Genomic DNA, 25913 nt, shown 5'->3' with positions numbered 1-25913 from the left:
ATCCATGTTTTGCATACATAGATGTATTTTTAGCTTGTACAAAAACATCTCTGAGCATGACTCATAATTTTCATTTACAAAAAAAGGGCAAAGAATAAGCCATCTGGCTCATTACTCCTCTTGAAAGTGTTAAAACACATGTGACATGCTGTAATGGGTAATACTGTTCATTTCATGCATCTCTTTTTGGACAGAAGATCCAATGTGATATGGAACGGAAATTCATATAGAAAATCTTTATAACGCAGCATTCATAAAAGTAGTTCCTTTAAAAATCCAAGTTACAGAATTCTCAGTCAGTTTGAACCTGATTTATGGCTGAATCAGCTCCAGTAATTGCTATCTGCATGAATTTCAAACTTTCCAGGGCCAACAGAGACTTAACACCAGGTTTTTAATAAACCACACATTTCAAGGGACTTGTTAAATTGGTGAGGTTTTCTTTTGGAAAGGGAAACTTTGTCAAAGATGGCTTTTATTTTGTTTTTGAATTGGGTAGAAGGTATTTCTATTTCTACTCATCTTACTGAGGAAATGGTGAAATTAATTATTTGGCTTTCTCATTTCAGTTTGAACACAATAATATGTTTTAACTCATCCATAATAAATTACATTTATCTTATTATTACATATGTAGACAGATTTAATAATTTAGTTACAGTAGGTATTTTACATCATATTTTCACATAATCTATATTTGCAATGATGATTTTTATATGCAGTTATTGAAAGTGGGTCTTTTTTAGTATTCTGATAAATTTCAAAGTGTGAACTCTTGTTCACTCTCAGAATAAAACCATTTGTGGAAATGCTGTTCTTGGGCATTCTGTGCCCAATAGAAAAGCCCAACTGTTCTCTATGGCTAACAGCCATTATTCCTGTAATTCTCATTTCCTGGTAATTTCCTTTCCTTGTATTGAGGTGGGGAGGGAAAATAGGTTTTTTTTTTTGAAAGAATTAATCCTATCTGACCTCCTTTTTGCTGTTTACTCTCTTTGCCATGTGACAGTTGGATTCTATGGTAATTTTCATGAATCATAAAAGTCACACCACACATGACAGACAGTTGTTTCTTGAATTCCAAAAGTGAGTCACAATGCTGTTTGCCTGATACTTGGAAAGCTGCAAGACTGACAGGCAAAGCCATTCCAGAGCAAAACAATTCAACAGTTGTCTGCTTTTGTTGCACGCTGGATGAAGGCTGAGCCAGTCTGAACAGATTGTTTTGGTATTTGCATTGTTCTTAGACCAACTGTATCTAAATGCAAAATACTTCTATTTTGTTGGGATTATACAGAATATTGGACCACTCTGCTGGTTTAGGAGCAGATTTTACATTGTTTCTGTGTGTTTGCAAGGGCAGAAGCAGGGTGGAGGTCTGGCTGGAAACCCAGGGCCACGAGTGAGCAGGAGAGGAGCAGGAGCTGGGTATGGAGTAGAACTTGGTAGGGGTTTTACTGCTGTGAGAATGTTTTTCCTTTGAAGGCTCTGAGCTCAGGTGAATACTGCAGCACTCTGATGACTAAATTAGCAAAACTGGGCACTGTTTTTTGGCAAACTTGGTATGGGGTCGTGGAGCCAGCCCTGTGAGGCTTTGTGTGAGGCTGATCTGTCGGTACTATGGGGCCATGTGGTGGCCAAGGAAAGAATATTCCTTGCCAGTGGGCATCACTGGAGTCTTAGCCTGCTGCTAACAGGGCCCAGAGAAAGAATACAGAAGGTATCAGGGTGTTCCCCACAGACCAGATTGAAGCTTTTTACAAGCAGAAGGTTTAAATTCTATTTCTGCATTGCTAAAACACAAAGCCTGTGATAAAGTCCAACTTCAAATCTAAAGCACCATTATGCTGGGTATCGTATAGATTGGATCTAGAAGGTATGCTGGGTATCATATAGAAGGAAATATGTGGAATCATGGTATTTACCCTTAAAAATCAACTAACTAACCCTGGGTTTTTTTGTTACTAAAAGCTGGTGAATAGACTTAAACCATGCAGCATAGTAATAAATGCTTCATATATCTGGCTGAAAATTTGAGCAGATGGCTGGACTCAGGTATATCACCAGGAGATACAAATAGTTTTTAAATTGCTATTTTGTGAGGGGAACTTGTTTGTTAGTTCCTGTTTCCTTTTAAATTTCAACTGAAAACTGGCAAGGAGCAATGAACAGGTGAGTTGCAGCACTTCCCTCAGCTTGAGATGCTTGCATATGTTAGGAGACAGTGTTTGATATTTTTATATGTTAGGAGACAGTGTTTGATTTTGGCACTCATTGAATGTGTGTGGACCCAGATCTTCAGTGGTGTTGGGAGAATGTTCAGGGTAGTCGAGGATAAATGATTCCAAACTTGGCATTGATTTATGACAGGGAAGAAAGGAGCTTTAGTGTCTCTCACAAGGGTGCTGCCAAGTCCCATACTCCTTAGGAGATGCTCTTCATTGCTGAGCACTTGGGTCATACAGGCCCTGGCAAAGGCAGGGGGAGCTGCAGCTGAGCTGCCACCTCATTTTATGAGGAATGTCTCTGCTTTTGCATCCAAAATGCCTTTGGTGCCTTCTGTCTTGGAGGCTTTGCACATATGTAGCCTATCCCAATCACCAATGTCCTTGATGGGTTACAGCAGCCTTGAGTCACATAATGCTGTTGTTTAATGACTTTGGACTCAGCCTGAATTAAACCATTTCCATTCCCCTTAGGAGTTGATCAGGACGCTTTTCCATCTCTGAACACACAAAACAAAGGGTGGATGTTGTGCCTGATAACAAATGTCTAGATTTTGGTGAATAATTCTCACAGATTTCTTCACCTGAGGTTCTGCTAGTAAGCAATTTATCTCACTTACCTATCTTTGAAGAAAAACGTTTCTCCTCTAATTTGTGCGACTCCATCAAACACAATTTCATGCTTGCAGAGCTCTGGAGTGACAGGTCCAAGGGTTGGAGATGGGCCTGGTCCTGGTCCTGGTCCTGGCCCCACATCAGGTGACACCTCTGTGATGGTGAACAGAGACATTCTTTTACATGGAAATGAAGGGCTGCACAGGTTACATGGAGAACAAGAGCTGCCATGGTTTCTGAAAGGGTAATCATTTGGAGAGGGTTCTTGAAGGAGGAAAAACTGATAATAAAATATCTTCCGAAGAAGGGTGGTTGAGCAGAGCTGAGGAAACCTTGACTTCCACTCCTGCCTTAGTCCTCTGTGTGGCCTCATTTGAGACATGGTGCCTGTGTGTGTCTGTCAGGGCTGAACTGCCTGTTTGACCTGAGAGATAATTAGAAGTGACTACACTGAGTTCAGAAGTGAACATTACAATTTTTATTTTGCTGTCTTCTAAAAAGAAGAGAAAGATTTCAAAGTGCTTGTACTCAGAACTATGTGCAGCTCTGCTGAGAAAGATGTTAAAGTGGATTTCTCTTTTTTAAAGAAGTGCCAATATTTGGCAAGTTACAAAGCTGCATTTTGAGCCATTTGTATGATCTTTGTGCCCTCACCAAGAATCAAAATGTGCTTTTCAGAGCATGCATTTTGCCATCTGGTTTATTTTATTTGGGATTATTATTTGGCTTGAGGCATTTGCCTCTTTTTCTCAGACTCTTTTTCTCAGGTTAATTTACTGTATGAGAAAATGAGTGTAGTTGATTTGTGATAATAGCAAAGTGAGAAAATAAGTTTTTTTGAATACTTATTTTACATAGAAAGCTGGTTCTAAAGGGTTATATGAGGTAAAAAGACGAAGAAAAAAAGTTTCATCTTGGATCTTGAAGCATGCTTTAAGACACCTGGGTTAAATTCTGAACTCTTTTCAAAGATACACAGTATAGGCTCAGAAAACTCATTTAATCTTGACCATGTGTCAATTCCCATTCTTAATTAAAGCAGCTAAGAACAAGGAATAATGAAGATTCAAATCAGATTTTTGTCTCGTGTGATAATATTTTTGGCATATTCTTATTAAAATTTCTGAGGTGGGGAATACTGTAGAATATAGTCACAGTTAAAAAGATCTCTCAGTAGAAAAGTGAAAAGCACAGAAAGAGAAATGGAATATGGCAATGACTGCTTAATTGACTGTAGTGTACTGGTGCCTCTGCAAGGTAGAAAATGTATACATGGAAGGAATCTTAATCATGATACCACTTACGCATTTTACTAAGACTGTCAGTGGAGAAAACAACAAATGCTAAAGATGTAGCTACATAAAAATACTTAAATTCATTTTTCTTTTTTTAGGAGACTGCCTAATACATTTGCACTGACGTTTCAGCTCCCACACACTTTCTGCAAATGTTATCGTGATGGTACAGCTCGAATTGTGGGAAGGCAATGTGAACTGTTTCCAAGCTGGGACACAGAAAACTGTCCTTCCCCTCTTGCAGAGGGTCACAATCTGGGAGGCTCAGAGTGTTGCAGAATGTTACATCCAAACCCACCCACATCAGGTATTTCAAGCTAGAGACAAACATGGCATTTCATTGTCCCAGTAAAGGCACTAGAAATTTTTATCTAAAATTTTGTTTATGGGGTGTTTTGATGCTCCTTTTCATTCAGTAAATTTGATGGTCTGTCATCCTTAAGTTGTGATATTTGATTGAAGTAGGAGGCTTGGTAATCTGAAGAAAACAGAGGGAAAGGAGCAGAGGATGTTTCTGGCATTGGTGGGATTGTGCTGTTTGTAATTTACTGCAAATTCTGAGTCCCAGATTTCAGCCTGTGCTGCCTGATTTTCTGATGAGTTCTGCTGGTGGGGGAGGACTTTACCATATAGCTCCTGGATCCCTTTAATGTCATCCTGAGAAAGCCGGAAGTTCTTGGTGTAGGTGTAGATTGGGGCCATGAGAGCTCCTGGGTCCTCAGAGTGCTCCAATCCCATAGCATGGCCAAATTCATGGGCAGCAACCAAGAAGAGACTGTACCCTGAACAACACACGAAGGCAGTGTTAGCTGCTTGCATTGAAATACAATTGTACCACACAGGTTATTCACAATAAATAATAATGATTAATATTTACAGCCTCCCATGGTGAACATCACACCTATTGCAAATGACATTTCACTGGAGACATTCTCAAACCTTCCCTTGTGGGTGATCTTTGCTGCTGTCTCCCATGCAAGTGACTCTGAGCACAGCCTTAATACTTGTGTGAGAAGAGGAAGTGTAGGAAACAACACTGGACATGCCTTTTAGGTACAGAAGAATTGCACTTGCAATCTAGATATCAAATCTTCCTTTTCACCATGAAATGGCTTGTAAGTGATAAACAGGTCCGTAAATATGTGCCTCTGAGAACAGACTCTGAATCAGTATGGGTGTACCAAATATTATTAGGTTAGAAATAACCTTTTATCGTAGAATGAGATTTTATCACTTATGCCCAAACAGTCTCTGAAATTTGTCAGGTTTCTTTCTTCCTAGAATAACCCTCCAAATCTAGCATTTATTTGTAAATATGTAAAAAGCCTTTTGCCCATGTTAAAATATGGCAAATATTAACCAAAGTTATTTTAAATAACGATATTAACCACATAAACTTCATACTATCTCACTTTTTTATACCTGTTTTTTATCCTTCCCAATATCACTCACAAATGTATTAATTTTTTACATTTAGTGTTTGTTCCTAATTTGTATCAGTGTATAATTTACTGCATACTAGCGAAATGCTATAAGTACTTGTGGCTCTTAGCCTTGGAAGGAAAAACTGGCGGGGAGAAAAACATCTATTTATTCATTAATTTATTTCATGTTTTTTTATTTTGGAAGGATCTGTATCACTATAGCTTTAGAAAACCTGAATATTTCAGACGAGCTCTGGGTGTGACTCTCTAGCTGTATTCTCACGCGTCAGTATAGGGATTTTGCTGAGATTTCAGAAGAGCTGCAGTGATGAGCGTGCCATCATTGCACACGTGCTGCCATGGGTGTGGGCACTGCTCAGTCAGCCCTGTGTTCTGACAAGAGGTGTCACCTTGGTCGGGACAGAAGCCCCACTTGCGGTCGTCGTCGTAGCTGCTGGTGGAGGCGCACCAGAGCTTGCCGTCGTTGCGCCCCGCGCTCGTGCACGACTCGTACTTGTTCCCAAGGAAGATGAAGGGGAACACACAGGGAGCTCCCTCGGAATTCCCACCAACTGTTGACATGGCTGTGCAAAATGACAGGAAAACACAATGAAAAGAGGGTCCCTTTTACATCTTCTCAACTACAGTAAAGCAGAAAGGAAGCAGAAATAGCGCAGTCCTTCTGGGAAAAGAGTAAGGTTAAAAGTATTATTTGAAAGTTGTCTGACAGAATTAAAATGGAAAGCTTTACACATTGCCATTGCGATGGACTTGTCAATGGGTTTGGTGAGGGTAAGAAGGAGCTCTGGACTCATGTTCACAGCTCTGGGAAAGCAGCAGTTTAACAGTGTTTTTTGGAAGGTGGTTGCCCAGCGAGTATCTTTTAATGCTCATTCCTGATGTTATTTGAAAGTGTTTTCAAGTGTTTAGGTGGAAGGTAGGTTTAGTGTCAAAAAGGTTAAAGAGCTGTTAAATATCCACCTGGCTGGTGGGTGTCCCACTGAAAAATGAGCTTTACATATCCTAATGAATCGAATATTTAATTATAATACATTATATAATATATTTTAAAATATATTATATATATTTTAACATAAATGTAATATTTAATATAATATAATAAACAGCAGCATACTGTTGAAAATCATATGATTTAAAAAATTTTCTAAAGAAAAGGATGTATTAAAAGTAGATAACTTTTTTTTAACCATTATGTTTGCAAAAACTTGAGAAATTTTCCTGTGTTCTCATCTATGTAGTATGTGGCAGTAATATATAAGAAATAATACTTGTATGTGCAGGTACAAGTATTTCTAGAGGGAAGAGGATGTAACTGGATTTAAAACAACAGTTTAAAGTAGGTATCATGAACAGAATATGAAAAGAATATAGAACTCATTTAAATTCATTTACTCTGCTACCTGGAAATTACAGCTCCTTTCCAATTATAGTCTGTCTTCTGGGAAGGTACATGACAGCAATACAGAGGCAAAGCTGGTTGTGTCCCTAATTATTTATTAGTATTTATTTCTCATTCATTATTATTTATTAATAGCCTTTTATGCTGAAATAAAAAAGCTTAAACTAAGCATATTTCTTACTTCCAGTGATAGCAACTGTATTACCTAGGACTTTGAATACATTCATTCTAGATATACTGTTCTTTTGTCTGTTGAATGATCCTTTAGAATTTTCTCTTCCTAACCTTGTAGCAAGTTATAATGAATTTGATCCTTTCTTTTCTTTTCTTTTTTAACATCTGAAATGTAAAATGGAAGGGTTACACCTGGTTATCAAAAGTAACGGAAAGCTGAATACCAGTAAGGCCATTTTCAAGAGACCCCCAAAAATCAAAAAGCAGGATGCATGTAGGTTTGAATGTAGTTTCCCACTGGCTCTGTTAAAAGACAGAGATTTTAGGGCTGCCATGGTTCACTTCATCTCTATGCTTATGGCTCCAATGTCACAAAATGAACACCTGCCAAGCTATTCAAAACTATAAATTAATTTTTGTTCCTTTATGTAGTAAAACTCAGGTTAGGAAGTATGAAAAAGTGTGAAGAAAGCTGAAATTTCTTTTCATGGCCAAACCATTTCACTTGGCTTTTTTGAATTGCTGAAAAGATCTATTAACACAAGCTTAACATTCTAAACAGGATTCCTTTTTATAAGTGTACATGGTAAGTATTAAGCTAAAATACTATTCATACTTCTGTCTCAAGAGACTTCCAGCACCATTAAAAAATTGTAATCTGCTTGTAATTATCCTGCAGTGGTAGCCATGCCTTTGTAGGTTCGTTGCCATTTGCATTCCTGACAAACCTGTGCTGTGACACACCAACAGATCGCTCCTGTTCCAGTTACATCCTTGGCCACCTCTACTGAAACTGTATTTAACTCATCAACTTTTTTGTGCTCTGGGGAAAGTGTGCCAAAGGAGGCTTGTTAAAACAATGACCAGTTAGTCTGTGTTACGCAAGCAACCTTCCTCGTACCAGTCTCTGGACAGAATCCGTATTTCTTGTCTCTGTCGTAGTCTTCAGTGGTTCCACACCATCGGTACCCATCTGTCCTGCCTTCTGTTGTACACTGGTCATAGGACTGGCCTTGGAATTTGAAGGGAAATTTGCATGGCTGCCCATCACCATTGCCACCCATTGTAAAAAGTGCTGTAGGGAGAACGAGAGAGGAAAATGTCAATACACAAAGCTCAGTATCAACAAGGAGTCCCAGTGTGCCTGTGAGAATGTGCCTGGGTCTGGACAGACAGTTCACACCCATCAGATGTGATGAATTTCACACTCAGAACCTCTATGTTACACCACATTGAAATGCCTTGGCAAGAGACACCAGGGCTCTTAGAGTCTCACAAGTGAACAGAAGGGAATGGCTGATTGATCTTAGCACAAACTCATAACACAAACTTGATATTCCTTCTTAAAACAGCATTTAGAAAGAGGGCTCTGAGTAAGTCATTCATGTTCCTTAGCTCTGTGCTAAATCACTTGCCTTCTGTAAGAGATGTTAGCTAGAATGGCAGACTTTGGGCAGAGTTTCTCAAAATGCTGGTGTGCCGTAAAATTAAATAATAACCTGTAGGTTCTTCCTCTATGTTTGCTTCCCATTTCTGAGAATCTCTGCTCAGCCACTCTATAGAGAAGCTGGAGAGGACAAGTATGACTGGTCCAAGAAAGCTGAACATTGGAGGCTTCTCCTGTCCTTTGCTTGGTCAGTGTTCCTGAAGGTTTTGTATTGCTCTTCTGAGGGAGGGGATGAAGAGTGTTTATTGTCAGTCCATATGCACAAACAAGGCCCAATGGCTCAACCCTGAGAACCAGAAACCTTTCTCATGGATGAGGGATTAAAATGGTTCATATTAAAATGACATGAGTTCTGGGATTTGTTTTAGGATTTTACTAAACTTTCTGGAATATCTAGAGGAAGACAAATACAATCTCACATGCTGATATTTAAAAAAATGTGTGTTCAAGTTGAATTCTATGAAAATGCTGGTGATCAGACATCTTGTGAATCTGACTGTGTCTTCTCCTGGCTGCTCTATCAGTGGGAGTCCTCTGTGGTAGGACAATGTGCTGTGCCATGTGCTGGTGAGAGGAGACTGAAAGCAACAAACTGCTCTAGGCCTTGCCCTGAACAGAGATAAAAAATTCTTTATGCATTCATATGCTAATTCCTCAGGAATTTTAAGAACAGTGCTCCAGAATGACTTATCTGTTGAATTTCCAGCATAAAGCATCCATGACTTGGTTTTTTTAAGGTGTCCAAGGACACCTTTTCCCCTCTCTCTCATCCAGTTTAAAGCTGCAGCTAAAACCAAATGTGTACGTGGGAAGCTTGGCAGGTTAATTCTAACTTTGCTGTTGTTTTTGATGACTCAACAGCCATTACGGCCTCAGTGTTTGTGTAGGGTCTGAGGGGGTTAGCCTTTGCTTAGTCTGATGCATTAGTGGGAAGAGGCATTGTTTATGTGTGTGCTTCTTTAGAGTAGCACTAAATAACCCCTCCAGACCTCTTCTGGCTTTAGGGTGATTGGGAAAGGGCTCTGACAGTGGGGTATTGTGACACAGACGGTCCATTTTGCCTTTTACACTTAAACCAGTAATTGGCCACAGCATCAGGGACGTGAACCAGTAAGTTATAGAAGTTCCAGTCCCACTAATGAGAGGACTTGGAGCTTTGCATGCCTGGTTCACATACACATTTGCTGAACTTCTGCTCTGCCTACAAGAGTGATTCTGTCCTTCATCCTGGGCATGGATGGGGTCCTGCCTGCAACACACACTGTGCCTCCCCAAAAGAGCAAGCTGAAAATGTTTTTTGTCTCAGGTGCTGTACTAAGATAGGAAAGGTGCATTAACTAGGACTATGGCTATTGTGATTGGAGAAGGACTTGATTATTTTTTTGAGGTAATGATATAATTGGAGAGCAAAGTTAAACTGAGTTGTTTAGATGACTCACTTACCATGAGCTGCTTCCAGCTCTAGGTCTGGCAAACTCTGCATTTTAATAGCCTTTTTATATTGGTTTACATGTGGCTAAGTTGCAAAAACCATATGGAAAGGCAGTCTCTTACTTTGCATACAGCCTTTCTGAGTCACAGTCAGAATGCAGTTTTTCATTTTGCTTGAGGCTGCATCATGTGATGGTAACAACAATGGTTTATTAAGTTTTCAATTCCCCCTCCTTACTATAAAATTGCTTTAATGTAAATGAAAGCTGGAGACTGGGGCAGTTTCCCCAAAACAAAGGGGCAATTTACTTGTAAGGGGATCTTAAAAGGATCTTGTTCTGCATCATGGTAAGCTCAGCAATTTAAAAACTGGTGAAGGTACATGGACGTGAGAGGAGATTCAGACTGGACATTACTAATATGCGAACTTCACTTTTAGCTCTTCCTAGAAAAATCAACCAGTTGTGATGTCAGGAAACCTCAGGCTGGAAGGCTGCTAAAACCCCTGTGGCACAGATCCAAGGTGGAGGTGGCTGCAGCTTCAGGAGGGCTCTGCCTGGGAGACCTGACAGGCAGCAGCCTGTAGGAACTGTAGTGAGTGTGAGGGAGGTACAAGCAGAGAGCAGATTGTTAGATCTTGGAGGACCAAAGTTAGAAGCCTAAACTACCTATAGAGTCAGTGGAGTTTGGAAATGAGAGCTATCAAGATCCCGTGATCCCAAAGGAGAAGTTCAGCACACCTGTGTAAGGTTTGTGGTGTAAGGTTTGTGTAGTAGGTAGATAACTTTCTGCTTTACCTTTTGCTTTGACAAACTACAGTTCAATCAGTTTACAAACTTGGGGTACAGATATGGGATTAACTTTAGAGAATCTGGTGCAGCACCATAGCAGAAAAGATGTTTCATACATGCACTGTGGCTTTATAATGAGAAGCACTGAAACTAACTTCAGTGAGTTAAGCATGAGAGAAACAAAGGCCAACAACCAGGAATGTTGCCCCCAACACAGAGTCTCTGATGTAAATCCTCTCCTATCTGAATGTATTAGCTGGGGTTTAGCAAATGGTGCCTTGGAATAATGAGTGAACAATGCCACTCTGCATTTAATAAGAAACATCTGTGCATAACTGTTCATGTGTCTTGCAAAACAATTACATCAGAAACAAAAGGCTGAAACCCTTCTGTTCCATTTCAGAAACCTTGACACTGGCATTTCCAGGAACTTCACTTTCAGAACCAGCTCTCTCTGACAGTGCTTCACTGCTTACATTTTCAGCCTTGCATGACTTTAGGATGTTACAAAGGTGTATCAGTCAGGGTATATAGATTTCCATTTCTCCAGCTGCCTATAATCTGGGCTTCCTTCTGACTGTATCTGAGTGCTTGTAGTATTTTAAAGAAACGAGCCAATTTTTTTATCTGTTCTGGCTGAAAGAATTAACCCGAGGAAGAGAAGATTTGGGGAAAGGTGAGAAACGAAGGAGATGGCAAAGTTTCACAAAAAAAAGGATTGTGCAGTTATGTGCATGTGCCTATTTACAGCCTGCTGAAGTAAATATTCTGAAAGTCATAACACTAAAAATAACTTTTTAAAAAATTAATTGCAGTCTGTGTAAAGTTCATACTCCTGCTTGTTCATCCTCCATAGCTGTATAAATAGCTGTCACCAGGGTAGATCCCAGCTCTAAATGTAATCTATAACAGGCAATTAGGGGTTTGGAAATTAAAGAATAACTTTTTACCACATTAGGGCAAGAAGACTGGTATGTTCTAGAATAGATTGTCTTTGGAAACCACCACCATCCTGATGCAGAAAATATGTAATCTTGTATTTGAAACTGTATGGTCTTGCTTGAAAAAGCCCAAAAATTTGTCAAGCAGGAATCCATTTAGTGTTTGGCTACAACAGGATTCTGGAGAATCCTGTTTTGAGTTTTTTCTATGTACACATACCTGCAAACTTTTGAAAAATGCGTTTCTTTTCAGACATATGCAAATTAATACATGTACATGTGTGACAGCGCTTGTGTGCTGGGACATGTTGGGCTCTACTTGTGCACTCTTGGGCTGGCAAAACCCTGAACATGTGTTGTTAGCTTGAGGCTTAAGCATCACTAATTTTCTTCCAGCAATCTGCATTCTCTTTCCTTGTGCTGACTGCATGTAGCCATGATATTGCAAGTAAGTTTAGTGCTATTGTTTCCAGCAGGATTAGCATGAATCTGAAAAAAAGCACCATTGCTTTCTGGTTTGTTCTCTTTCAAAACTCTCTTCTTATTTATTACGACCCAGGAGTAGAAGGCAGGAGTTTTAGGGACCCAGGGCTTGATATGAAAGGTAAAGATTGATGAAACACTCCCCAAAGCTAATGGTTAGTTATGTACAAAGGGAAAAAATGAATGTGGGGAACTGCAGTACTGGGAATGGCTGTTAATATATGTGCCAGGAACTAGCAAACAGGAGGTGGAACAAGTGGCTGAAAGCACCTTACCTTCTCTACTCTTCTCACTGCTGATAAATTATCTCAGTAGGCTACAGCCAATTATACTTAATTGCTTCTCTAAAGGTTTCCTGTCATGTGATGTGCAGGAGATGAAATTAACACTCATATCAATAAATTGTATGAAAGGTTGTATCCTCAAGCTGTAAAGACTCATCAAGATTTTCAAGCGCAGAAATATGTGTTCCTGTTGTTTTAACAGGAAACATGTTGTCATAAATACATTTGAAAGATAATAATGACAATCTTGTGTATAATTTTAAAAATTTATGGCTTCATGACTACATTATACACTTTGTCTAATCTGCAACTTAATGTTTCCAAATATGAAATAAAATTCTTGTGAAAGACAGTTCTGTTCAAATTCAATGAAGGACAGTCTTAGTTTTCATGGACTTCTAATAATTTTGTACAGATACTGTTATGTTATGATTTCTGAAAGACATTCATTCCTTTATCTGAAAGGGAAGGAAGTGGGAAAAGCTCAAGATGAAGTGGATGAGCAAAGAAGAAGGGAACAGACTACCAGGAAAAAAGCCAGTAGAAACACTGGTCTACTCACACTCATGGGGACAAAATCCATATTTCCCATCTGTATCGAAGTCTTTGGTTGTGGAGCACCAGAGGAATCCATCGCTGCGTCCTGCATCTGTGCAGCTGTTGTACTCCTTGCCATTGAACCAGAAAGGAAATTTGCAATATTCACCATCTGCATTTCCATACTTCACTCTGACCACTATAAGGAGAACAAATGCAGTGGTGAAATTAGCCACCCACTGATACAAAAAATACAGTTTCTGGTCATCTTCTTTTCCTGGAAGATACTGATACAGAAATGCAGTCTGAATTTCCACTTTGAAATTTAATATGCTGCTGGTCTCTCTATTGGCAAGATGATCATAGCTGAAATATAAACTGGTAATTTTAAAATAATTCCATGGATATTACTCATGGTGAAGTGTTAGAATCAGCCCAGAAAAATATATATGTTGTTACTATGGCAAGGCAAAGTTAAAAAGGTGCTGTTAATACATTTAGTAATTTAGTTTCTTAAGTAATATGGTCTAAAATGTTCAGTATAGTTTCAGAGGTTCCAGGCAGCAGCTGAATATGAGCTGAACATGCCTTGTGCCTCATAAACCGCTTTGGTATTTCCAATGGGCCTTGCATGACATTTGCTGTAGCAGGGGGGCAGGATGGAAACACAGACACACCCAGATCCTGGGGTTTGTTTCTGTTTGTCACATGGAGTCTTATGAATACAGTATTGGTGCTGGAATATATATTAATGCATAGATAAGTCACTTATCTGTAGCATTTTTTAAATGGCAGAAATTTTAAATCCTATAAATGAATTTTCACCTCCTAATATTTACCGACAGTCAATGAAATCATTTAATGCAGCATTAAAATAGAGCAGCCAGCAGGCCATATATTCTGAAACATGAAAAAGTCTGGTACCTTGTCCCTCCCCAAGAGTCCACAGTTCATCATCATCAAAGTGGGAGTCTCCTCCAATTCCTGGTCCTGGTGCAAAGGCATGAGCTAGGAGACCATCTTTGCCATCAAAGGGATAGCCATCACCATGTTCTGCAGGAGTGAGCAGACAAAAAAGAGCAGTTTCTAATGACCTCAGGCAGAGTCTATACATGAATGGTGATTATCATGTGAACTTTACCATCCAAGACAGCAGCAGAATACTTTAGTGAGTGAATGTGCTGGTTTGGGTTGTACTAGCAAGGCTGATCCAGAAGAGAAGCAGCCAGTTCTTACAAAGAACATGAAGTGTCAGTACTGCAGTTGTCACAGCATGGTATTTTATATCTCCTAAGTGTGGTGGAACGAAATCAAAAATTGTGAAGAACAGTGAAGTATTGTACCTGAGATGTATGACTGCATACACAGTGCTGATTCTTGATGGAGGCTGATAGGGAGTTGTAACTTCAATGTTGTGTTTGGGGGATATTTTCAGGTAGCTCCTGCCACTGTCCAACACAGAGATTGGAAAGTAAAGGCAGATTTCACTTTACAGGCTGCTCTTTTCTGCTGCACCTGAGATTGCTGTGCTCTTTCCTTTGTGCAGGGTACTCACTTCCCCAGCAGGAAGGCACAGCTGGGTGTCTCAGCAGTGAGCTCTGGAAAGCCAGCTTGCTCTTGCTGCTCTGAGCCCTGAAGGAGCCTATTCCTCCTTCACTTCAAGCACTCCAGGACTCAGGCAGCCCACAGGGCAGCAGCAGGTTAAGCAGCTCTGCTGTTATTACACTGTAGGCTTTTCTTGGAAGTACACCACTTGTGGGTAAGGCAGGCTGGCTCGGGCATAGCCCTGGTATTCATAGCTCTCCCACCACACTGACCTGTGCATCAAAGCTGGCTGCCAGCATCTCCAGTTGCATCATTTCTGGTCTTTTGGTCTGATGTCTTGGCATTTAACAGAAGCCCTAAATACACAGGCCTGATTCTCTCCTCTGTTACACTGATTTCAGGCTGGTGTCACTCCTAATACTACTTCAGTTAATTCCCTTCAGGAGACTCGTGTGTCAGTTGTGGAGGACAAGATTTTGACCTATATTAGGCGCTGCAATCCCATTTATTTCAAAGTAGACCCTTAAGAAAAAGGTTAAAAATGAAGAAGCCTCGTGGATGTCTCAGCCCCTGTGAATCTGACCTGCAGTAAAGTGATAGCAATGACTGAATATGGAAGGAGCTCCTTGCCCACAGTTTTTTAGTTGGCTATAGCCAAGTACTAAAACCAGCAGAAACACTTCTGCTTTTGTAGACTTTTTTTTTTTTTTTTTTTTTTTTTTTGCAAACCGAGCCAGTCTGGATGAGGATCTGAAATCCTGAGTGTACAGAATCTCGGCAGCTTTTGAGGTCAACTCATCAGTAGCTAAAGCAAAGAAAACCAGCTTGAAATGAAAGCTTTTACAAAGAGTTCAGTTATTCTTTGAACTGCTCACTTAACTTCCAAAGTCTACCTCCCAAGTAATTGGCTGCACAAGTATTTTCATTAATATTAAAAATTCTGTGACTACCGAGAAAAAGTTAAATGTTCTATGTTCACACCGAAAAGCCATAAAAATTCTTTCAGGGGAAACCAAAATTAATTGAGAAGACATGCACAATGAAAATGAATCAAGTCACCCATCATCAGCTGTACTCAAACCATAGTTCAGCTTGTGATATTTTAAATTCTTCAAGATCAAAAATGTATTGAAAGCTTGCATTCTGCCTTGCTAAAAGAATGGAAACCAGCTATGGAGTCAAAATTGGAAGCCACAAATCCATTTTTAAGCTCTAATATGTTAGAATTCTCTCTCCTATCAGCGGAAAACAGCATACAAGCTATAAATAAATGGTATGATGGCATTCCATTCTCTTCCGTGGCAGGAAGCCAGCTCACACCATCTGAAGATCTGTACCAACATATCTCAGTTCTATTTCTGATTTGTAAACTTAAAAATAAAATGTTACCCCTAGCAATTCTCTTTTGGAAAGACAAATATAGTGCAAGCATATTGTATAAATACTTCTCTCTCTCTCTCTCTCTAATGTACAAGAACAAGTATTAGAGAAATTAGATCTTAGCTTGTATGAGCCAAGTGTGAACTACGACAAGTCTTGCCAGAAAGGCTCAGGGGTGTTACTTATTGAGGGTGGATCATTCTAAACTGAGAATTAATGACAGGAACAAAACCAAAAGCATTAATAAAAATAGAAAAATATACCCCATCGACCAAAATTAATCATAATGTCTGCTTCTCCATCATGTATTCGGTTAAATCTCAGTGGTGTGACATCACTCCAGACTTGAAAGGCTCGAGCAAAGGCATCATCGACTGTCTCAGGATCCAAATCCGGGGTATAGCCTATAATCCTTAGAGGTAAAAGCAACAGTTAAGTAACACACAAACATCCTCCCTGTATTAGCTCTTCACTGCTCAACACACTGAGTAGGCTCAGCAGTGAAACCAGCTAAGAGGTAACACTGCTGCACATGAGACTTAAACACCTCCCTTTGATTCAGAGATGAGTTTAGATGTGGCACTTACTGTTTATTTTCTTTTGGAATTGACTCAGCAGCAAGAAGAAAATTATAAACCCAAGGCTGTAAAGCCTGTATGGCAGTGGGCCTTGCACAAAACATTCTGGGTTTTGCATCAGCACTGAGACCAAAAAGGAGCTCAGTTACATTCTGAAAGTTTCAAGTGTGGATTGTTTTGCTCTTCAATAAGAACAGAAAAGCAGCCCTTCTCCCTCACTTTTGTTGCTATTCACATATTGTTTAATGCCTGTGGGATGCTAATCCTTTATCTGTGTGTGGGATACATTGGCAATAAGATACATGAGGAAATAGGAGGAAAAAGCATGTAAGACAAAGCTGTAGGTCTGACCTGAGAAAGGGACAAACTCTTAAGTGTGTTGCTTTCTCCTTTTCATATGTTTTAATTGGACTTCTTAGTGCATTATAACATAACCTGCTATATTCCACGTAAAGACAAGTTTCCAATTCTTTGCTGCTGGGGCTGTGCATAGTGAGGGAAATTACTTTGTGCCTAAGGAGCATGAGGAAGAGTCAGAGGAAACACATCAGCAAGTAGGAGCTGTGAGAGGTGCCACATGTTTTTTCAGTTACTATTAGGTTAGTTGCTGCCCAAGGGATGCTTTGAGTCCAAACTTGTGAGGGAACAGCAGATTAAGTCAAGCAGCTATGACAAATCTGCTGATTTTTCTAAGTGGTGGTAAATGTTTGTTCATGGGCCACCAAAGGTAATAAGTTTTTTACCACAATGAGGGCTGTATTGGTCCCTAACTCATCAGAAGGAGATGAAATTAGAATACGCTAAGCTTATTGCAATAGGCTTGTTGTAACTCATGTTTGTATGTATCTGAAATACAATTGTTTGATTTTAAAATTTATTTAATCATCTCCTTTTTAGGACTGCAAAATGAAGAGGAGTTTGGCCTCTGCAATCAGTAAGTACTTTGGTCCTCCTGGAGCAGATGGGCAGGTGAGATGCTCCTGCTCCAGTGCCCTTGGGATGCTCTCTGCAGAGCAAAGATTAAACCCAAAATCTCTTCAGTTTCAACCAGAACCAGAAAGTTGATGTTGGTATGATTCTTCCTGATATATTACAATTTGAAAAGACAGAGGTATTTATTAGAGCATTTGGTAGTTACCCAAACACCAGGGGCTTCTAACTCAAGGAATCTTGTCTAGCCCTCTAAACAGCTACTGCACTTCTAAGGGCCTTCTCTATTTCTGGGAAGTGCTATGGGTATATGTGAACAGAACCCACCATTACCAGTCTGTACCTGTATGTTATATGATTCTTTTCCCATTTTGGCTTCCTTGCAAAGAAGTTGTAATTGGCTACGTCAGGATTACCACAGCGGGGTTTCTTCATTGTCTCAATAGTGTTTTGATCCAGATCTCCTGTTTCAGGCAGCCCAAAAAATTTCTGCATTTTCTTCAGAGTATCTTTCAGGACAAATAAATTGCAGCTGTCTTTTGGGCAGCCATAGTATTTATTCAGGTATTGCTTGGGAAAAAAAGCACAGAACACAGACTTTTAAAAATTCATAAAATAAATGGTTAATCATTATAAAGAAATAAATACTATAATTCCATGTTAGCTTTGCTTCTGTAATTTGCAAGTTTTATTTTCAAAATTACAATTACTAGTAAGTGAGGGACCAGCAGAATCTTCTTAATTGCCACAAAAGCATCCTTGATCACATGGTGTTGCTAATTAAACAGTCATTTCCATTTCTAGCTATCACCTTTACTTAATGAATTGCTATTAGTTGTCAGAGCATAGAGCTGTAATGTAGAAATACAAAGTAAAAATGGGTTTGTCTCTTTTTTTGTTTCTTTATGACATATAAATCTGCTTCCAGTTTTAGATTTTGTGCAATATTTTGTTGGGAGAATCTGCATTATTGTGAAATTTCTCAAGAAATCAAAGCAACCCCACAAATGAGACCACATTGATTGCAAAGGAAAACCCCATTCTTTACTCAAATTGACAGAGTTGTTTGAATGTTGGATGTGTTTGCTTTTGAGTCAAACATTGCAAAGAGGAAGAAAGTATTTGGTAACATATCAGTTGCTTGGACACTGTGGCCAATCCATATTTGCTTACTTAAAACTCCATTGAATGCTCCAGCACGTTGTGGCCAGAGTGATGTTTCTGATACAGCTGTGGTTGCAGTTCACAAAGTTCTTTCTCATTGAAAAAGAGTGGTCATAAGGGACCCAAAAGATGGCACAAATCACATTATTTTCATCTCCTAAAATAACACCCACGAAAGTCACCTCCCCTTCTCCTAAGGATAGGTTTACAGTGTTCTATGCCCCTCTGTGAAAGAGAAGCTACAGCCATGTGAAATGGCAGGTATTCCCAAACTGCACCCAAATGGGTGCTTGGCACTGCACAGAGCTCAGAGATACCCTTGCCCTTGCTGTGAGACGGGAAGGTTGTAAGTTATTGATCTTTCCAGTAAAAACAGTCTGCAGCTGAGGAAAAAACACCCTTCAGGTATGGTATCCCAGATATCAACTACAAGTCCAAGGGAGAAAAACACCTGAATAAGGTAAAGGTATATTTGCCAAATATTATGAGGAGTATCAGGGAGAACCATTTCAAAACATTGAGGAGAACCATTTCAAACTGAGGATTACAAGAAGCCTGACAAAATGACTGCACATTTAAGTTCTTGTGCCACTAAATATTCCCAAGAGAAACCTTGTTTCATGTGTCTAATTAATTGCTTAAGTTCACCCAGGAGACTGGGGATAAAACCACAACACCAGCAAAATAAAGCAGAGGATATTTGATAACTGCAGTTGGTCAAGCCTAGCTTTCACCACCTCCCTCACAAAGTCCAGGCTAACCTCATCTGCCCAGCATAGGAAATGGTTCAGGGATTACTCAGAAAAGGATTTAATCAAGATGTTACACCATTTCCTTCAGAAGGTCCTCCATCCATCACGATTGAGCACAGACTGTGGCCAGTTTTTGTGATTTTTGTAACCTCTGATGTGCTATTTCTCCAGTGGGGACTGTGGCACTGGCAAATAAAGGACACACAGTGGCTTCATCTTTGCTCCCACTGAGCCGCTCTCCACACATAGTTAATGGGGCCTGGTGGAAATTATGTGAAATGCATTGAGAACATAATCAAACAAGCCAATTTGGTTCTTCTCCTAGTTTTCATTTCATGTAATTTGATGGGTTTTCTAATGCTTCTGCTTGCATGTCCCAATGACATACCTGGTGTAATACAGAGTGCACATCAGGACTCATGTTTCCTGAAGAACCAGGCTGCTGCTTTTGCCATTTTAGGTTTGGGAGCAAGCTATACAATCAAAACTATAAACTGAGGCATGGTGAAGAATTTTACTTGCTAGGATTCTAAATAAAAAGCTAACCCCTTTCAGTTTTTCCTAAAATGGAGATTTTATTGAAGATGAGAAATGACCAAGATCAGCTGTTCTATGAGGAGAGAATCTTGAAGAAAATGTAATGTCTATGCAAACCACATCTTGGCCTAGGCTGTGAAATGCAGTTTCCTCAGAGTCAGCAGGGAGCTGTGGTGATCTGGAATTTTGATCCAGCCCATTAATGAAACAGGGTCCAGCTGCAACATAGCAATTTGTGTTCTGATGCTGAGTGTTGGGGCTGTTCTGATGGAGGGTGTGAGGAAAGGCAGCCAGTTAGCATTGCCCAAGAATACCCCAAGAAAGACAAAGAAGGGCTGCAGTGTTAAACCAGCTTGTAATTTTCCTCTGAGTACACATAATAAATAGGTTGTTTGAAAGAAACAGAGATGAGGGGAGATGTGGATTGCAGTTATTGAATAAAAGCCTGGCTGTGTCTAAGAAAATAGATTCTCTTAGAGTGGTTAAATTGCTCTTAAACACGTGGGACCCCACTCTCCTCTCCTAAATGCACTGCCCCTGCCCTCAGCTCTTGGCTACTGTGCTGCTAAGGCAAAACCTTGGGTGAATTTGTTTTGTTAATGGCTGAGGAATGCCCTATTTGGGTCAGTCTGTCTGTTTTTCCTGAACTTTCTGACACAGCTCCCAACTGGAAATTCTCTCTGTACCCTCCCCCAGACCTTCTTTAACCTGGCAAGCTTTCCCAAGATGCACACAAACTCCTAAAGAAAAGTGACCAACTTTCAAATCTCTGTGTCCTAAAATAAGAATAATTTATCTCAATCCTCGTTAAAATGGATTTACTGCTGAAGAAGAGAAATAATTAGTTTATAATGTAGTTTATAATTTACATGCTAAAATAAGGATAATCCATCTCAATCTTCTTTTAAATGGAGTTCCCCATAATGTCACTTTTTTGAACATCCGCAGGGCTAAAAAAAAAGGTTAGAATAAAATGCTGCCGAATTAGAGCTATATTTTGCTAATATACAGAAATACAAATACCTTTTTTTGTGCCAGAATGGATTTGGGGAAAAAAAATTCTTTAAGCCTCAGTGAGATTGTTTTCCAAAGTCAAAACTAGTCACAATGGCTTCTGAAATTTGAGCCAGCTTTAGTTGTAGAGTCCCTTAAAGAAGTGTTTATGCAACGCACAGTAAGCAATCTGGAAAACACACTTCTGAAAGCTGTGATACATACATTAAGGGAGTCTCGACTGCCCTCACTTCTACTTGATTTAAGTAAAAAAGTTAGATGTCTCTTATTTGCACTTCTCCCCTCTTACCATTGCAATTTTTTGATTATAGTCATGATGATTTCATGAAAAGATTTTGTATCTTGAGACTTACAGGAAAAAAAAAACAAAAAAGAAAAAGTACTTTCTTTGCTGGCTTAAAAAATTTTAAGAGAGGAAACATTACTTGGCTCCAGTTTTAACTTTTGAAAGCTGATACCTTTGCTAGCTAGCTAGCACTTCCAGAGACTCCAGGGAAAGAATGCTACAGTCATTCCTTAGCCTCAGCTGAATCAAGAAAGAAACATCTGCTTATGAAACAACAATATAAATCCGAAGCAAAGATGAAACCAACACTTACCACTGCTAGCTCTTTGTCTGTTTTGGGAGTGCTGTCTCCAGGAAACTTAATGATTGGTGATGGTGCGGCTAAAGTTTTGTTAAAAAGATAAACTTGGACGAATAGTACTTTAAAAACGAAGCCACGGCCAATGTGATTCTTCATTCTGCCTAAACTTGTGCTCTCCTCTTTAGAAAAAGCTTTTGCCCACTGTCTCTCCGTTACTTTAGCTGCAAAGTGCACCAGTTGCTTATCTGCACATCTTAACTCTCAGCACTGTGTTCCTTTTGCTTGCTCTAGCAGTTCCTTTGTATGTTTAAAACATCCAGATGCGCAGTCTCAAGCTACCACAAGAGGAAGTCTGAAAACTAGTGGAAACATGAGAAAAGGGCAGTTACCAGATGTGATTGCTGTGATTTTAAGGTAGCAACAGGCAGATAGCTCATATTGCTGAAAGAGGCCACATTTTCTCCTCATTTGCATATATGAAAGCATTTATTTATGCCATAGAAGAGGAGAAAACAAAACCTGACTTAATCTTCAAGACAAGGTATCTCACATATATTTTAAATGAAAAAGAAAAAGAAAAGGAAAAAGAAATTACTAAACATTTTTTTTCCTGGCTAAGCATTTTTATTATTTTTTACCTATTTTTATGGCATAGATATAATGATATACTTTAGTAATGTGTGATTATGCTCCCACACAGTGCCTTGCAGCAAACATTTTGATTATGGATTTTGAGACAGACCTTGCACAGGGCAGTGCAGCTGAGCAAGGTTTCTTGTCCCCCTGCTGCAGAGGCTGCACAGAGTGTGGGTCTGTACTCAGGGCTCACCGTGCCCGTGTGAGCCTCGCTCCCTCCCTGCTCTCCCCACAACATGCAGAGCTCTCAGCGAGATCATCGCGGCTTGCTGGGTTCAGAACCAGCTCTAGGCTTTGCCACCACCAGGTATCACCTTACCCCTATAGGGTAAAAGATAATTAGGCAGATTCAGCAACAGAAATGAACAGAAATAAAGGATGTCAGGGAAATTGTACAAAATTCAGTGTTTGCTTGTAATGCGGTTTGAGCACCTGGTGCAATTGCCTGAATCTGAAATTTTGGTGTAAATATGGCCATTGTCAGGGACAGTAATTTATTGTGTCCCTCATACTATTGCTGGCTTTGATTGCTATTACAAGTGGAATATTATTTTAGCTGAATTTCCCTAATCTATGGATTTGGCTCACGATTTTTCAAGATGGGTGGCTGGCAATTCTGCATGATTGCAAACTGTGTTCTGGGCAGCCAAGGGTCTACTGTATCTACTGAACACAAGTCCAGCTATCAAAGTTCCTCTGACCTGTATGTCAAAATAAAGACTGCCAAGGCTTTCCAATCAGTGCTAAATGAAAGTTTTCCAGTTATGACCTGCTAACAAATAGGGCTAATGAAAAGAAGGTACTTTGCAGGTGTTTGCTGTTTACTGATATTTGATAATTGGTTGTAAAGAGTTAATATTGGCAGTCGTTAGATTTATGCTAATATCAAGCTGTTTTGCTAACTGCACCCCATCATCCATGATGTGAATAGTCTTTCATAAAGGCAAGGATTTCAAGGAGAAGGCTGAGGGGCTCAGGGAGAAAACATTTCAGAGGATTTTGCTGCCCATACCCTTCTGCTGGGAGCCCAACACAGCAGCTGTATGCAGGGCTGCTGGGTGAATCAACCATGGGAAAGGACACTCGAGGCTCAGGAGAGAATGAGGAGTTATGGGAACTTGTGTGTGAATCGAGCTGTCTTTGTCAGCAAGTGGCTTTGTATTTATCCCCACTCATCCTTTCAGGAATGAATCTGACCTGACTTGAGTTACAGTGAACAACTTTCCCCTAATGGCTCAGCTTTGAAATGACACATGCTTTTTCAGCTTTTCCCCATCAGCAAAAATCCATGGTCATTTAAAGTGTTACCTTAATAAACAGCAGTTCTGAAAATATGATCCAGTTTTTCCAGAGCCTGGTACTTGGTTGTGGGGAATGACTCTTCTGCTTTGTTTGTGATGACAGCTCATATTTGTATCTGGACATGTGACACTGTAAGAGAACAAAGGCCAAGGAAGCCTTCACTATACGTGCCAAGTTACTCTTAGGTCTCCTTAATTGAGCAAGTACAAATATTATGTATCATATTGCTAATTCTGCAGTTATCTGTGTGCTCCAGGATAGCTCAAAGACTGATGTAAATCTTAAGGCATGAGAACCACATCATTTTCATAAGAATTTTAATGTAATTTATGACAGCTTAGCAGCTTTCATTTAGAAGGGTACTGTGGTGAAGCTGTTTAAAGCCAAATGTGTCCTGGAACATTCCAGTTGCACTCATAAGCCTCATTGAAAACTAATGAATGCTCTGTTCTCTGTCTGTCCTAATGAATATCGGATCAGAAATGGATGAGGAAACTTTGAATAGACTGTGAGGTCTGTGCAGTTTGAAAATCTCACTGTATTCTGTGTCTTATCCTTGCTGGCAGGGAGGGTATGTTGAGGTCATCTTTTAAATACAATTTGTAAAAGAAATTGGCAAAGCAACAGAAACCACATAGACCTGCAGTGAAGCATTGTTTCTCACCTTTGTTTGCATTTTTGCTGGTAAATTGCTTTGCTGGTACCACTTCAGTGTGTGAGCAGTTAAGCAAGTTATGTTCAATTAGGAAACATAATACATAATAGAATATTTCATTTATGGGTATTGGGTGAACCAACAGATTGAGTTTCTGAGCAGTCAGTGAAAACATTCTCTTTCATTAGCACATGACATCAGAGATACTGTCTGAGCTGCCCTCTTTCAGTATGGCAAAACAAAACAAATTCTGGTGACACTTTGTTAGAGTAGAAGTGCTATTGTATTGAGACTATATTTGGGGCAAAATGCTTCTTATCTCCTTGTATTTGTCTTTAAGTGCTATGCCATCATCCTGTCCTTGGTGTGCTACAGAGGCACTGCTTTTACAGGCTGGGAATGCAGTGGTGCTCAGTCCTGGCAGTGGGGACATTCTGCTGCTGCCTGGCCTCTGCTTTGAGTCAGAGGTTGGACTGAATGACTCCTGAGGTCTGTTACAGCCCAAATTACCCCCTCACCCTACCACTCTTGCTGAATTTGAAGACATGGTATGATGTGTTTTCTTATCTCAGACTAGATAAGGCCAAAATTAGGGAGACAGGCTCTGAAGGGTCTGAAGGGATGTATTCTGACATTGATGGATTGACAGGGTAACTGCTGTTAGTGTTTGCTGCACAGACATTCCTCAGCCCTCCAATCTCTGAAGAGATTACCTCTGACAGTAATTAGTGGCTTCTGGGTAGACTTTCTAGAAGTTAAACATTAAAGAAAGAATACAAAGAATACATTAAATACAAAACACAGGGGAAGAGGAAAAAGGCCTACTGAGAAGAGAATCTAAGGCCATCTACCAACTTTTTGGAAGAGCTGAAGCAATAGTTTAGATCTCCTTTCTCTTACCTTAAAATCCTCTGTAAGATATTTTGGCTGTGTAGAGAGATGCTACCAGTGGCTTACTTACAGAAAATGAACAGAGTTGTATCTCCTACCACTGGCTTTATGTATTTGCGGAAAAAATTATTTTCTCTGTTGCATATAATTTCTATATTAGGTATTTGTCTGATACACACATTGAGGTATCTCTCCTGAGTCACAAAAGGCTCCTCTAGTTACTGAGTTTGTTTCAGGTTAGAACTACTCCATATTAAAATTTTAAACCATCTGCTTTGTGACTAAGATGCCAAATGTACTTTTTAAATGTCTACTTTCATACATTAAGAGTTACTGTATGGCAGACACAGTCTGAGAAGGCAAATTCCTCTTTTGAGGACATAGTTCAATAATAATACTAAAAAGGGAATCATGATGTCTTTTGAGTTGTAAGCTACATACCCAGGTAGATCTGACTGTGAAAAGAGAAACATGAGCATGCATTAACATGCTGTTTTTATCAAAGGATTTTTCTGTTTCAGAAAATGATTTTTGAAATGATTCAGAAGCACTCAGCAGTTTCAAGATTAGACTTCAGACGGTGTCCTAGATAATTTGCTTACAGAGTAGTCATCCTTCCAGAAACACACTGTAGCAATTCCTACTGTCACTAATTCCAAAATTTTATCAGAAGCTGATGATTTCCTCATGGTTTCAGAAGAGTATGTTAGGCAGAGTGTCATGAGCACAGGCCATGGGAGGATGGTGGATTTATTCCTGGTGGGGTTTCATGTTTTAAATTGAAACCTGTTGCTAGGCTGAAGAAATAAATAATCATCAGGACAATTAAGGTCTTAAGAAAACAGCTGATCCTCTGATTACCAACTCATCTGGTT

At 39.6% G+C, this 25913-nt stretch overlaps 1 protein-coding gene across 1 annotated transcript in view; it reads right to left on the bottom strand.

Annotated features, from left to right (window-relative positions):
• Window positions 1-21892, bottom strand: part of MMP2 (matrix metallopeptidase 2) — a 29505-nt gene extending 7613 nt beyond the window's left edge. Inside the window, exons 1-9 of the mRNA XM_038148561.1 lie at window positions 21567-21892; window positions 17844-18070; window positions 16256-16404; window positions 13992-14120; window positions 13093-13266; window positions 8055-8228; window positions 5970-6143; window positions 4762-4917; window positions 2846-2993 (exon numbers count right to left, since the gene is read on the bottom strand). Coding sequence (XP_038004489.1) covers window positions 2846-2993; window positions 4762-4917; window positions 5970-6143; window positions 8055-8228; window positions 13093-13266; window positions 13992-14120; window positions 16256-16404; window positions 17844-18070; window positions 21567-21710 — 1475 coding nt within the window. The 5' untranslated portion in view covers window positions 21711-21892. The remainder of the gene's footprint in view (window positions 1-2845; window positions 2994-4761; window positions 4918-5969; window positions 6144-8054; window positions 8229-13092; window positions 13267-13991; window positions 14121-16255; window positions 16405-17843; window positions 18071-21566) is intronic.
• Between the last annotated feature and the right edge of the window lie 4021 nt (window positions 21893-25913).

Source organism: Motacilla alba, chromosome 11, assembly GCF_015832195.1.
Source record: "Motacilla alba alba isolate MOTALB_02 chromosome 11, Motacilla_alba_V1.0_pri, whole genome shotgun sequence".
NCBI lineage: Eukaryota > Metazoa > Chordata > Aves > Passeriformes > Motacillidae > Motacilla > Motacilla alba.
Note: the sequence above shows the minus strand (reverse complement) of the source record. Positions and strands in the feature narration are given on the sequence as shown.